The following is a 14,981-nucleotide window of genomic DNA, read 5'->3' on the forward strand; positions in this document are numbered from 1 at the left end:
CCCTGATCCCAATCGCTCTTTGTCTTTCATTCCCAATACCCTTCCGGAGGATATTCCGACAAAGTGGTTTGCGATTTACTTTCAAGACTAAAGCAGGGAAACGACAATATGTAACCAAAAGAGAAACTGTGTATTGATACATTGAAACAAATATTTGGGTGCCTACCATGTGCAAAGAAAGCTCTGTTCTTTACTCTCAAAGGAATTCAAAGTCTAGGAGAGATAGCATATATGGAAAATTAAGTACAAGAGTGAGTGATGAGTAGAGACGGGAAGAGCTTAGAGAAGGAAACAGTTACTCTGGGGTGTAAGAGAAAAATTCAAGATAGTGAAACTTGAGCAGGGGCTTACAGGAATTCTAATATTGATCTTAGGCTTTAGGCAGAAAGGTCATCTTAGAGGTCATTTTTTTTTTTTAGATTTATTTTTTATTTATTTCTCTCCCCTTCCCGCCACCCCCCCCCCCCAGGTTGTCTGCTCTCTGTGTCCATTCGCTGTGTGTTCCTCTCTGACTGCTTCTGTCCTTATCAGCTGCACCGGGAATCTGTGTTTCTTTTTGTTGCGTCAACTCTCCATGTGTGTGGCGCCATCCTTGGGCAGGCTGCACTTTCTTTCACGCTGGGCGGCTCTCCTTATAGGGTGCACTCCTTGTGCTGGAGCTCCCCTACATGGGGGCACCCCTGCGTGGCAGGGCACTCCTTGCGTGCATCAGCACTGCGCATGGGCCAGCTCCACATGGGTCAAGGAGGCCTGGGGTTTGAACCACGAACCTCCCACGTGGTAGGCGGACGCCCTATCCATTGGGCCAAGTCTGCTTCCCTTAGAGGTCATTTAAATCAACCCCACCCCACAGAGGAAGACCCATTGATCACCAAAAGTTTTTAGGTCCTCCACTTAAGCTCTTCTAAAACTTCTCATGGTGGACCATTCTGTTTTTGTACAACTCTTAATTATTAAAATATCCTTTCTTCAAATTGGAGTCTGCCTCCTTGTAACTTCCAGCAATTGCTCTCTGGAGTTACACAAAATGACTATTCTTCCCAATGGCAATGCTACCTTCAAATATTTTAATGTACTTATAATATTCCAAGCTAATCTTCCTTATATCCTTCAAATGGTCTTCATATGGCACAGTTTCACAACTCTCCCTCAAGTCAGACCCCTCACTAGATAATCCTTTGTCCATCACCAAAGAATTGAGCCAGGCCCTGGAGAAGCCATCTTTCATGGGGTAGACAGATCTCAGCTCAAATCCAGTTCCCCAACTTCTAGTTCTCTGTCCTTGGCCAACTCATATCTCTAAAACTTTATATATCCAGAAGGTAGTTAAGACAATATTGGGAAGTGAGGGGTATATGGGGACCCCTCATATTTTTAATGTAACATTAAAAATAAATAAGAGGGGAAAATAAATAAATAAATTAGCCATTATAAATTTTTTTAAAAACAATATTGATACCATTTACCTTGTGGCAGCATAAGGATTAAATTATATAATGCATGTAATATGCTTAGCACAAAGCCTGGCACATTTTAAGCACTGGAATGATAGCTATTTCAGCCTAAGAATAAATTAGCAAATTTAATAGCTATATTACCCTACTGAGTTAGCTATATTTCAATTTGCAGTAAACTAAAACCCCTAAATCTTTTCTTTAAAAATTGGGTCTCCGTATCTTGTTCTTGTGCAGTTATTTCTTAACCAAAGTACATTTTGCATTTATCCCTATTCAATTTCCTACTTTTGCAGTACTCTCTATCTTTTTGAAAATTAAATATGATTAATACATGGAAAAATGTACATGAAATAATGATTACTGTTAAATGAAAAAGTAAATGCAAAATAGTGCGCATGCTGCTATATAATAGTATGCAGTCACTACTACTTAAAACATTTGTGTATACATTGACACTGCATGAAAGTAATTTTAGAGTAATACAATTTGATGTTCATCACGTTCCTTTTCCTATAAAGTTGCTTCAAGTAATCATTAATTTTTAAATTGTCATTTTGTCATTGCAATTGTTCTCTGTAGGCTGTCAAAGGAGATGACTTAGTTAAATTTCAGACCCATGAGTTTGTCTGCAAAGTAGAAAATTCTAGAAGGGAATATTAAACTTAAATCTTTATTCTACCATTCAACATAGTAGCAGTTGCACCTGAATTTGTGTTATATGCAGGTTTCAAAAACATGCTTTCTATAGCTTTATCCAATTGGTTAATAAAAATATTGAACAAGGACAGTTGAAAATAGAATACAAGCTGACATGGTACACTAATAGCATTCTGGGTACTAATATTCTCATATATTCTTCCTGAGAGATGCTGTGCTTCTGGCATATTTTTTATCTTATGTATAACTTGAAATTTGTAACAAATCCCATTTTTCATCTTGCTTTGGTCTCTAGGGAGACTGAATCTAAATTTGCAATCCCAGTCCAAAAATTCACACAGTCCAGTTTACCAACTTCTGACTTCTCATTATACTATGCAATTTTCCCTTAGCTTTTACATATTGTTTTTTATCCTTTTATCCTTTTTTGGAAGGAGAGGTTTTGTACAAATATAAACATACTTGTATTTTATTGTGTTTTGATGCCCTACCCAACCCCCCGTCAGGCAAAAAGGACTCTGAAGAGAGGTACCTGGTTCAAGGGCACATCCCCTTTCCAGGGCTGCCCACATCCAATGACTGGTCTGTGTGTGTAGGTCACAGGTTACCTTGAAAGTTTGAATTGCATGGAAGACTGTGGCTACAGACAGTTCAATAGCAATTTTTCTGAGAAAGGGGAGTGAAGAAATGAGGCAGCAACTGGAGGGGATGTTGGATGAAGGCTGAGTGGGTATTTTGTTTAAATGGAAGTACTTGTATGCAAATGGCAATGATCCAGTAATGGGAGAGAAATTAAAGATATATGAGAAAGAGAGGATAGTTGCAGGACCGTTGTCTTTCAGAAACAGAGAGGGGTTGGGATCCAGACCACAAGCAGAGGATAAAGACCTACCCACCTTAACAAGAGGGACGTATATAATACAGATGCAGGAGAACTGGTAGATTTTTCAGTGGGAAGATGATGGAAATTCCATCAGAATTCTCCTTCTGTTTTTGCAATGGAGTATAAGGTAAAACCATCAGGTGAGAGTGCAGAGGGAAAAGGAAGTTTAGATTTGATGAGTGGGAAGAAGTGGGAAATGATTGTTTACAGAGCGGAATCTGAACACAACTAGGGAGGTATATTAGAACTGGTTAAGAGTGTTGAGTAAAATAGAGAAGCCAGTCAAATTGGTGTAAGTTTTATTCCAGCTCTTAAACTTTAGGAATAGGGTAAGTGATTGGTTGGGTTTAATCATATTTGGGCTTTTCCTAAGCAAGTGATAAAGGGAGAGAGCAGCAAAGATACTTAAGAGGTTTGCAAGGGAGTGGTTTTTTAAAAATTAATTCTTTCTGTGTCCTTTCAGAGTTTCTTTTTGCAAATATGAGCAATTATAAATATATACCCTTAGTACCATAGTGGGTTTTTTTGTTTTTTTAACAAAATGGTAGCTGTATTAGCCAGCCAAAGGGGTGCTGATGCGAAGTACCAGAAATCTGTTGGTTTTTATAAAGGGTATTTATTTGGGGTAGGAGCTTACAGTTACCAGGCCATAGAGCATAAGTTACTTCCCTCACCAAAGTTTGTTGCCACGTTTTGGAGCAAAATGGTTCCTTCCTCCTCCCAAGGCTCCATGATCCCAGCTTCTTCCAGTATCAGCTGTAGGATGGGGTAAGTCTCATCTCTCTCCCAGGGCTCCTTCCTCTCTGGGCTCAGCTGCTCTGCTCTCTCCACAAGACCAGCTGTAACCTGTCAGGTGAATGGCTCATCTCTCTTTCCAGAGTTTCTCTCTTTCCTCCGGTACCTGCACCGTGATTTCTTCCAGTGCTTCAGGATCAAAACTCCACTGTCTCCTCTGCTCCTCTGTCTTGTTGTTTTCTCTGTTACTCCCCACCCACCAAGGGGGGCAGAGACTCGAGGTCTTACTGGCAAGGCCCAATCAAAGCCCTAGTCATAATTTAATCAAGTAAAAATGAAACCTCTGAATTCAGTACAATCTAAGGATATCATTGGCCCGGAGGAAGAGACCAGTTTACAAACATAATCAGTATCTGTTTTTGGAATTCATCAATAGTATCAAACTGCTATGGTAGCGTACTACATTCTTCCCACTAATAATATGTTTTGAAAGTCTTTTACAGGAGTACACTGAGAGTGTTCTCATTCTTTTTCATAGCTACATAATATTCTATTGTATGTTTATAATGTTGTTTGTTTAGCCAGTTTTAATTTATGGACACTTAGATTATTTCCAACCCTTTGCTAATATAAATAGAGCAATGAGTAAACTATACATATATCATTTCACATGTATACAAACTTATTTGAAGGGAAAAAAAAGTCTCCAGAAATGTGAATTCTGGGTCAAAGGATAAACATCGTTGTTATTTTGACTAATATTACCAAATTGCCCTCCATAAGGGTGGTACAAAGTTATATTTTCATGTTCTACCTACATGCCTGTTTCAAAGAATGTGTTACCAAGCATTTGAATTTTTGCAAAGCTGGTAAATGAGTATTGATACCTCTACTTCTGTTTGTTTGTTTTGTGTTTGGTTTGGTTTGGTTTAGTTTTAAGCTAGTAAAAAGAATTTATTTGGGAAATGGGGGAAAGAACAGAGCTTGCTGAGAAATGGGAGAGAAAGTCAGAAATACACACCAAGATTTGGTGCAGGCTGTTTTTACATAACTAACTCCGGAATAGTCCTAAACAGCATTTGAAACCTGTAAGATGAAGCCCACAAACTTCAGGGGGATGCAGCCTCTGAAGGCGCCTGGCCTTTCTCACTCTCATGGTCCAATATGTTGTAACTGGCCCCATTTTTGGGTCCACTTACCACCATCTTCTTTATTTTCTTTATTTTTTTAATTTCTCGCCCCACCCCACCCCTGCCCCCCCGTTGTCTGCTCTCTGTGTCCATTCGCTGTGTGGCTATGTTCTTCTCTGTCTGCCAGCATTCTTGTCTGCAGCACCAGGACTCTGTCTCTTTTTGTTGTGTCATCTTGCTGCACCAGCTCTCCATGTATGTGGCAACACTCCTGGGCAGTCTGCACTTTTTTCGTGTGGGGTGGTTCTTCTTGCAGGGTGCACTCCTTGCACAGTGGGTTCCCCTACTCAGGGGACACCCCTGCATGGCATGGCACTCCTTGCACGCATCAGCACTGTGTATGGGTCAGCTCACCACATGGATCAGGAGGCCCTGTGTTTAAACCCTGGACCTCCCATACTGACACACTATCAGTTGAGTCAAATCTGCTTCCTTTCTTTATCCTTTTAGTGAAACCATGTATCTTCAAAGTTTATTTCTTCCAGAATCAATGCCTTCCAAAACAAGATATTAGTCACATGGAAATTTCAGTCAGTTCCAACCAGTGTTGGATTTAAGATTTATTTTATTTTTATTTATCCCCCGCCTTGCCACCGGCACTTGCTGTCTGCTCTCTGTATCCATTTGCTGTGTGCTCTTCTGTGTCTTCCTGTCTTCTCTTCTCATCTTTCTCTTTAGGAAGCAACAGGAACCCCCAAAGTTGGAGAGAGGCATTCAATCACTTGAGGCACGTCAGCTCCCTGGTTTGCCACGGCTCTCATTGTCTTTGCTCTGTGTCTTTTTTTATTGTTGTGTCATCTCGCAGTGTGGGCCAATTCACTGCAGCATAAGCCAGTGCTCCACAGCTCAGCCAGCTCTCTGCAGCTCAAATCAGCTTGCCTTCACCAGAAGGCCCCATGAATTGAACTCAGGACACCCCGCCCCCATATGGTAGACAGGAGCCCAATCACTTGAGCCGCACCCACTTCCCTCAGCCTTTTCTTTTATGGATTCTAAATTTGAGTCATATTTAGAAATGTCTTTCTCACTTTAAGGTAATGAAAGAATTCTTTATGGTTTCTATTTTTACTTTAAATCCATTTGAAATTTATCTTGATAAAAGATGTGAGGTATGGAACCTATCTATATACCCACTGACATTCAAATCACTAATGATTTTTATGATTATTTTAAGAGCTGATAGGGCTAGCTCCCCTTCATTGGTGCTCTTTTTCTAGCCTTCCTACCTATTCTTTTTTTTTTTTAAAGATTTATTTATTTATTTAATTTACCCCCCTCCCCTGGTTGTCTGTTCTTGGTGTCTATTTGCTGCGTCTTGTTTCTTTGTCCGCTTCTGTTGTCGTCAGCGGCACGGGAAGTGTGGGCGGCGCCATTCCTGGGCAGGCTGCTCTTTCTTTTCACGCTGGGCGGCTTTTCCTCACGGGTGCACTCCTTGCGCGTGGGGCTCCCGCACGCGGGGGACACCCTTGCGTGGCGCGGCACTCCTTGTGCGCATCAGCACTGCGCATGGCCAGCTCCACACAGGTCAAGGAGGCCTGGGGTTTGAACCGCGGACCTCCCATATGGTAGACGGACGCCCTAACCACTGGGCCAAAGTCCATTTCCCCCTATTCTTGTTTTTGAGTAAATTGATACATTTATGAAGTTGGGTCTTCCCATAGAAGAACCTTTAAGTCTTTCCATTTTACAGGTCTTCTTTTTAGGTCTTTTCTTTGTGTTTTAACATTTTATTTCTTATGGGTCTTAGGCTTCTTTGATAGGTTTCTTCCTAGCTATGCGAAAGAATGATGATAATGATGAACCATGGAATCCAAACTGGATTAGGAGGGAAATGAGGAAGCGGACTAGGCCCAGTGTCCGTCTACCACATGGGAGGTCCGCAGTTCAAACCCCGGCCCTCCTTGACCCATGTGGAGCTGGCCCATGTGCAGTGCTGATGCGCGCAAGGAGTGCCTTGCCACGCAGGGGTGTCCCCCGCATAGGGGAGCCCTACGCGCAAGGAGTACGCCCCGTAAGGAGAGCTGCCCAGCACAAAAGAAAGTGCAGCCTGCCTAGAGTGCAGCCTGCCCAGGAATGGTGCTGCACACACGAAGAGCTCACACAACAAGATGACGCAACAAAAAGAAACACAGATTCCCGTGCCGCTGACAACAACAGAAGCAACAAAGAAGAAGAGGCAGCAAATAGACACAGAGAACAGACAACTGGGGCAGGGCGGGGAAGGGGGGGGAGAAGGGGAGAGAAATAAATAAATAAATCTTTAAAAAAAAAAAAAAGGAGGGAAATGAGGGCATGAGGACAATAAGAGATAGTGAAAAATTGTTAAGGTCAACTGATTTGAGGACTTGACAGGTTGAAAAATATGATTAGCAATGGAAACCCTGTGAGCTAGACTGTGAGCTGGAAGGATTTCCCATTGGGAAATGCCATCAGGTCTGGTGTCTGATGACTCTCAATCTTCTTGACTCATTTTCTCATTAGAGTTTCTGGCCATCACTTTAAAAAGTTGCTTTCTTCTGGTCCACTTCTCGTGTCTAACTGGCTTAGTGTTTTCTTCTTTGGTTAATATGAATCTCAGGAGGCATGGTCTATTACTCCCATGCAAACACTAACCAAAATAAAGCTAGTGTAGTTTTACTAATATCAGACAAAAAGACATTAGGGCAAGAAGTGTCACCAGAGAAAAAGAGGAACATAGTGAGAAAAGAATCCATCCAGAAGAAGATATAAAAAAATTTCTAAATTTGAATACATCTAAAACATAGCTTCCAAAAACATTAAGTAAAATTGACAGAACTAGAAAGAGAAATAGACAAATCCAAAACATAGTGCAATTTAAATGCACCTTGCTAAGTAGCTGATAGAACAAGCAGACAAAAATATCAGTAGAGAAATATATTGAATAACATAATTAAATTGAACCTAACTGAAATACATAGAACACTGTACCAAAAACCCTGCTCAGCTACAAAACTGAAAAAGAAAGGAGTATATGTGGACATGCCAGGAAGGGGGCTAGAAATCTCATTTATGATGACAGAAGATAGACAACAATTGCCTAGAAAGAGAGGAGGGATAGGACTGATTGGTAGTTTAAAGTTAGGATTAAACCCTCTTTTCAAGTGTTCATGGAACATGGACAAAACTTTTATCATATACCTGGCCATTAAACAAGTCTCAACACACTTTATTTTTTATTTTTTTAGGAGGTACTGGGGATCGAACCCAGGACTTTGTACATGCAAAGCAGGTGCTCAGCCACTGAGCTATCCCCACTCTCACCACATTTTAAAGGATTCAAATTATACAGAGAGGGAAGGAGATGTGGCTCAAGCAATTGCCTACCATATGGGAGATCCCTGGTTTGGTTCTCAGTTCCTCCTAAAGAATACAGCAAGCTGGTGCAGTGGGTAGGTGTGGCAAGCTGACACAAGATGGTGCAACAAGAGAGACAAGAAGAAAAACATAATGAGAGATACAAGAAAGCAGGGAGCAGAGGATCCCAGTGCATCCTAAAGATGAGCAAGACAGCAAGCTGACACAGCAAGATGATGTAACAAGAGAAACAAGAAGAAAAGGCATAATGAGAGACACAACAAAGCAGGAAACGGAAGTGGTTCAAGTGATTAGGTACCTCCCTCCCATATCAGATTAGGTACCTCCCTCCCATATCCCTCCCATATTGGTTCCAAAGAAGCAAGGAAGATGAAGATATGCAGCCAAACAGATGCAGCAAGTGCAAAACAATGAGGGGGTGGGGAGAGATGAATAAAAATAAATGTAAAAAAAAAAATCATAGAGAATGTTTTCTGCCCAGAGGGATGGTTAAACGGGTGTGTGTGCTTTGTAAAAATTCATTGAGCTACATACTTACGATGTCAGACTCTTCTATGAAATATATTTTTTAAATATTTTCTTTTTAATATGACATACTTTTCAATTGCCAGTCACAAGTTCCCTTCCATCAAGTTTCAATTATACTATGCTATTATACTTACTTTCTTATGTTTACTATTTATATTCCTATATACATCTCTAATCTATATCTCCTATATGACAGGTACATTATCTATGTTATCCCATTAAACCCTCACAACAATCCAAGTAGATAAGTCTTATAAACCTCATTTTAAAGATTAGGAAAGTGAGAGTTGGAATAGGTTAAAAGTAACTTACACTAAGCCAAAACTGGAAGTTAGCACTTTGACTTATAGCCTTTGCTCTTTCCACAGAACATGCATGAGTAGTAGTATTCCCAGCTTTCTTCCCCTCACATTTTTTCCTGCAGAGACTTACTGAACAACTCAATAAAAATTCAACATCTACTGAATACCTCCTATACACAGGTTCTGGTTTACTTGTTAGCCATACAGAAATTTTTAAAAAGCCCCTACCTTAAAGTGTTCAGTCTAGAGAGAGCAAAATGAGTAATCATTTAGCATGATGAGTGTTACAATAGAGATATGTGCCTTATCCTCTGTTTTCCTGTCTTGTATCCTCCATGAAATTTAGTTATATAATTTTATCTGGTTATTTTTCTCCCTTCTCCTTCAGTTTAAAAGCCCTCTTACTGAGGACAGCAAGTCTCTTGCCAAATACATTCTTCTAATTCTTGTGAAATCAGATTGGTACAAAGGAAACTGGACACTTCCCAAACAGTGAAAATAGTGAGTAAAAGCCAGGGTCTGGAAGGAGTAGTGTCTACTTAGGACACTAGGATACCAGCCTGATGGGAGCAGGCACTGCAAAATAAGTTTGGAAAGGCAGGGTGACTGCAGATCTAGAATACAGATTGCTCAAAGGGCCATGCTTGAACCACTAGGCAACAAGGGCCTATTGTAAATATCAACTCTGACTCTGAAGATAAAAATGTTATTTTGGCGGCAGACTTGGCCCAGTGGTTAGGGCGTCCGTCTACCACATGGGAGGTCCGCGGATCAAACCCCGGGCCTCCTTGACCCGTGTGGAGCTGGCCTAGGTGCAGTGCTGATGCGCGCAAGGAGTGCCGTGCCACACAGGGGGCTCCCCCGTGTAGGAGAGGCCCACGCGCAAGGAGTGCGCCCCGTAAGGAGAGCCGCCCAGCGCAAAAGAAAGTGCAGCCTGCCCAGGAATGGTGCCACACACACGGAGAGCTGACACAAGATGACACAACCAAAAGAAACACAGATTCCCATGCCACTCACAACAACAGAAGCGGACAAAAGAAGACGCAGCAAATAGACACAGAGAGCAGACAACTGGGGTGGGGGGGAGGGGAGAGAAATAAATAAATAAATCTTTTTTTTAAAAAGTTATTTTGAGATTGGGCAGGCAGCGGTGTTTCAGAAAGGCTGAAATTAGAAGATTGTAAAAAGTTGGGAGGCTATTAGAACACATGTGCCAGGCACTGGAGTTTTAAAACAATGAAACAGTCCTGCCTTTGAGGAGCTTACAATCAACTGGAGGAGAAAAACTAACAAGAAAAATGTAGTATAGTAAAAATAATGAGACAAGTGTGTGGTAAATACAAACCTGGGGTAAAGTGTGATTGGGAAGTCTAATTTAATATGAAAAGAAAGGCAGGTGTAGGTTGTGTCCCACTGGCAAGGGAAGTGCATCTCCCTGGTTAGCTATGAGGAAACAGAAAGGAACTTTAAAGAGTAAGGTAATGGGTTGGAACAGCCCATCAGGGTTATGAACCAAACAGTTAATGAGGGAGAAAAAGGAATGTTCTCTTTGCAGTGATCCAGCCAGAGGGCATGGTCATGTAGTGGGCCAGGTCAGTTTACTTCCAGGATTCGCTCTGACCCTGCTCAGCTGTAAAACTGAAGAAAGTCTATCCAGTACAGTAGGCAGATCAAGAAGGGGGCTAGAAATCTCATTTATGATAACAGAAGATAGACGGCAGTTACCTAGAAAGGGAGAAGAGAGAATTGACAGGAAAGGAACCTAAGAGAAATTTCTGGGGATTACAGTGTTCTATATTTTATTTGGGGAGGTGGTTACAAGGGGGGGGTGAAACTGTCAAAATTCAGTGGGAAAAAAAAGAAAACAAAAAGCTCATTTGGGGGGTAGATGTTGCTCAAACAGTTGAGCACCGCCTCCCATATGTGAGGTTCCAGGTTCAGTCCCCAGTACTTCCTAAAAACAACAACAAGAAGCAGATGAGTAAAAACAACGAGCAAAACCAATGAGCAAACAGACGAGGGAGCCATGGCGGGGAGGGGGGTGGATTTTTTAAAAAACATAAAAAAAACAAAAAAAACTCAATGAAGGAGCAGATGTGGTTCAAGTGGTTAGGTGCCCACCTCCTAAATGGGAGGTCCCAGTTTGGGTCCTAGGGCCGCCTAAAAAAACAGGAACAAAAACAAGCAAAACATGAAAAGAACCAACTCAGGCTTCCCACATACTAGGTCCTGGGTTGAATCTCTGCCCCTGGTACCCAAAAAAACAAAAAACAAAACAATACATAAATCTTTAAAAAAATAAATAAACTGAACACTTAATGACTGTGCATTTTATTGTAGGTGAATTATGCTTCAATAATTTTAAAAAGAAGCATAGAATAGTTAAGACTCAATCAAAGAGAGAAATTAGATCCCAAGAAAAACTTCCCAACCAGTCTCAGAACCAAAGGGATTTGGGTATTTGGGGGAAAAGTACTAACAACTACTATTTGCCAGACCTTGGGCTAGACTCTTTCACAGTTTTCAACTTATATCTGCAGGCCCAACTATGTCCAGCTAAGCTCAGACAGTAATGTATTGTGATTAGCCCTGGGAGAGTAGGATAGGTCTGTATAAAAGAAGCTGGAAGCCCAGATGAGTGGAAAATTTTATAGTGTGTGGAATGTGGATGGTGAGATAAAAAATATGAGGGCTGGGTAGAGAAAAGAGGAAAATAAGGAGAGAAGAGCAAGGAATGCAGGAAATAGCTAAAGAAATTTTTTTCAGAAACTTGTAAAATCAGAAAACTGAGCCCATCTCTGACCTTCACTTCCATGGATAAAGGAACAACAACAAAATTATAAATATCCAATTTAAAAAGTGAAAATTCTGCCATTGAAATATTAAAAAGCCCTGGAAGGATATGCACCATGCTATAGGAAAGTTATATATACGCATTTTGTAGTGTTAAATTTTGGTTCAGTGTTTACCAGTTTTTTTTTTTTAACCAATTAAATCTTTGCTGAATTCAGTGTGGTATCAGAGAAGCATTGAAAGAAACTGGGACATGTTTTGGTGAAACAGAAGGGAATCCTCACACCTGTAATTGCTGATACATCTGTATGGATGAACAGTACCCTCAGTTCCCTCACTCAACAGCCGTGGACTGTCCTCTCACTTCCTCAACCCAGTTACAAAGTTTGAGGGAAATGAGACTGGGATTGAAGAACTGAAGGCTAGAGCAAGGGTCTGCAAACTTTTCCATAAAGGTCCAGATATTTTAAGTTTTGCAGGTCATACAGTCTGTCATAACTGCTCTGCAGTTTTAGTGCAAAAGCAGCTATGACAATACCTAAGTGAATGGTTATAGTGGCCAGACCAAAAGACGGTAGTTTGATGACCTCTGGCCTAGAGCAGTGGTTCTAACACCTAACTGCACTTTTTTTTTTTTTAGATTTTTATTTATTTCTCTCCCCTCTCCCCACCACCCCCCTCCCCAGTTGTCTGCTCTCTGTGTCCATTCGCTGTGTGTTCTTCTGTGACTGTTATCCTTTTCAGTGGCACCGGGAATGTGTTTCTTTTTGTTGCATCATCTTGTTGTGTCAGTTCTCCCTGTGCATGGTGCCATTCCTGAGCAGGCTGCACTTTCTTTCATACTGGGCAGCTCTCCTCACTGGTGCGCACTCCTTACGCATGGGGCGGCACCCCCGCCTGGCACGGCACCCCTTGCGCGCATCAGCACTGCGCATAGGCCAGCTCTATACAAGTCAAGGAGGCCCCAGGTTTGAACCTCGGACCTCCCGTGTGGTAGGCGGACGCCCTATCCATTGGGCCAAGTCCACGTCCCCCTAACTGCATATTAACATCACCTAAGGGAGCAGATATAGCTCAAGTGGTAGAGCACCTGCTTCCCATATAGAAGGCCCTGGGTGCAATCCCCTGAATGTATGTATGTATGTATAAATAAACAAACAAACAAATAAATAAATAAATTCACCTTAGGGTCTTGCAAAATAACTAAGACCCAGGCTTGGCCCCCATCAGATTCCAAATCCAGGGTGGAACCTAATTTTTATTTATTTTTCCTTTTTCTTTTTTAGCTATCCAGGTGTTTTGTGCATCCTGGGCTGAAAACAACTGTTCTAGGAGAATCGTAGTCTCTTAGAAATCTGGTGGTATGTATTTGGGAGTAGGGAATAGATGAACACTGAAGGAGAAAGAGGCCAGGGCAGCATAGAGGTCTATGAGATTAGAACTGTTTCCAATCTATCTGAAAAATTAAGTGCTTCCAAGACTTTGATTAAATGTTCTTTATTTGCTCTTTTGTGTGAACAGCACTATAAGAAATGCCCGCCCAGCCCCTACATCGCCCCTAATTAAAATAGCTAGGGAGTGTCTTTTAAGAAGAGTTAAGGGAGCAGGAGGAGCAATCAGGAAGCCACTTTCTAATTAGCCCTCTTTTTCGAACCATTCTCTATAGGCCCCAGCATAGTTGCGAGCCCTGTGGAGACAAAGAGGGGTGAGGGAAGGACAGGCCCAGGAGGGAGTCCCCAGTCACTGCCCAGCTAGCCATCCACACCTTCCCCGTACCCAGTGTATCCAAGGCCCCGGGCCAACTGCATGGCCTGGAAGCCCCGCCTGCCCATCTGACAGAAGAAAACGAGATTCTCATCTTCCAGCTTTGGCTTCTCAGCTGAGTACAAAGCCTGGAAAGCAGCTGGCTCCATCTGCAGGGCACTTTCCACCTCAGACACTGGGAGGAGAAGTCGAGAGGACAGGATGGAAAGCCAGCAGCTAGCAGTCTTAGACTGCCAGGAACGGATGGGCTCTCGTGGTCAAATAAATCTCGAGGGGGCCCCAAAACACAGAGAGGAGCCCATCTCCACACGTGGTGTCCCCCTCCAACCCCAACTTCAAGGACAAAGTACGGCCTACCAGCACCGGGAAATCAGCCGAACAACCTTTGAATGCGAGCTTCCCGAGTCTTAAAGAGGGTGAGGAGCAGCGGGCAGGCGCAATCATCCAGCCTCACGGAGGTCAAGCGTAGAGAAGCTGGTGTGCACCTCTCCTCACTGCCTGTCATCCCTTCAAACTGGAAAGGCCAGTTATCCTGCCAGAATCCGCCTCCGATCAGCCCTCCTCTAAGGAAGCTTAGGGGTGGCTTAAGGGAATGCAGGACCCGGTAACCAGTACTTTCCCATGCCATCCTACGGAGGGTCTCCCTAGCTAAGACCCTCACTGACGTCTCTACTCCATCACCGAGGCGTCCCCTCTCGTCCCCATACCCGGGATGTTGACCGCCCCAGGGATGGTCCCAGCTGCTGCCTCCTCCCGAGACCGCACGTCGATGAGCCGAGCCCGGCCCGAGGATAGAAGCGAACGGAGTTCAAGGAGTGAGACCTCAAGGAGTGAGACCGTGGACGCTGAGGAAGGGGGCACGAAAATCTTCAGCGGCGACGGAAAAAGCATGGCCGCCGCGGGGCCAGCTCACGCTGCAGCGCCCCTTCCAGGCGGAGGTGGGTGAGGGAGGACCTCTCCGCCACGCCCCTCCGCCCGCCCCAGTACATACACCTCCACCCAGGGTGGGAGTCCACGCGCTCCCGGAGCCATATTTAGGGCGGGACGAGGTGCCAGGTCTCCTCCAAGGTACCTCGGGCCATGGTGCGCGTCGCGACCGCGACTCGCAGGAACGCAAGCCCTGCCCGCCCTCCGCGCCGGCATCTGCCCAGCCCGCCCTGCGCCGAGACCGGAACCGGAAGCGAGGGTCCCGCCCCCGCAGCACCTGTTGGCGGAGCCGCGGATCACCACCCTGAGGAATCCTGGCCGTCGCCCAGGGCGGGCCGGAAGCGCCGCTGGTCTGACCCAGGGGCCCCGGCTCAGGGTAATAAATGTAGAAGCAACACCCCGCTCTAAA

General features: G+C 43.4%; 1 protein-coding gene across 2 annotated transcripts; it reads right to left on the reverse strand.

The window, feature by feature from the left end:
* Positions 1–13,362: 13,362 nt before the first annotated feature.
* On the reverse strand, positions 13,363–14,962 carry TSTD1 (thiosulfate sulfurtransferase like domain containing 1). 2 transcript variants are annotated; one of them, XM_004448379.4, is made up of 4 exons: positions 14,718–14,962; positions 14,353–14,490; positions 13,658–13,820; positions 13,363–13,568 (listed from the first exon to the last, which is right to left on the reverse strand). In XM_004448379.4, exons 1-4 carry the CDS (start codon positions 14,725–14,727, stop codon positions 13,517–13,519), a joined length of 363 nt encoding a protein of 120 aa, XP_004448436.2. In that variant the 5' UTR covers positions 14,728–14,962; the 3' UTR covers positions 13,363–13,516. The 2 variants fall into 2 exon arrangements, with proteins under 2 accessions (XP_004448436.2, XP_004448435.2); XM_004448378.5 differs by lacking the exon at positions 14,718–14,962 and having other exon boundaries at positions 14,353–14,630.
* Positions 14,963–14,981: the final 19 nt, after the last annotated feature.

The sequence above is a fragment of the Dasypus novemcinctus genome, chromosome 13 (assembly GCF_030445035.2).
Source record: "Dasypus novemcinctus isolate mDasNov1 chromosome 13, mDasNov1.1.hap2, whole genome shotgun sequence".
NCBI lineage: Eukaryota > Metazoa > Chordata > Mammalia > Cingulata > Dasypodidae > Dasypus > Dasypus novemcinctus.

Bases quoted from the DNA above. Each gene is read 5' to 3' on its own strand.
- TSTD1 (XM_004448378.5), bottom strand. From the start codon at position 14,536: ATGCTTTTTCCGTCGCCGCTGAAGATTTTCGTGCCCCCTTCCTCAGCG. The intron at 13,821-14,352 runs GTATGGGGACGA...TTCTCCTCCCAG, and splicing joins TGGGGCGGTCAACATCCCGG to TGTCTGAGGTGGAAAGTGCC. The intron at 13,569-13,657 runs GTACGGGGAAGG...TTGTCTCCACAG, and splicing joins CGGGGCCTTGGATACACTGG to GGCTCGCAACTATGCTGGGG.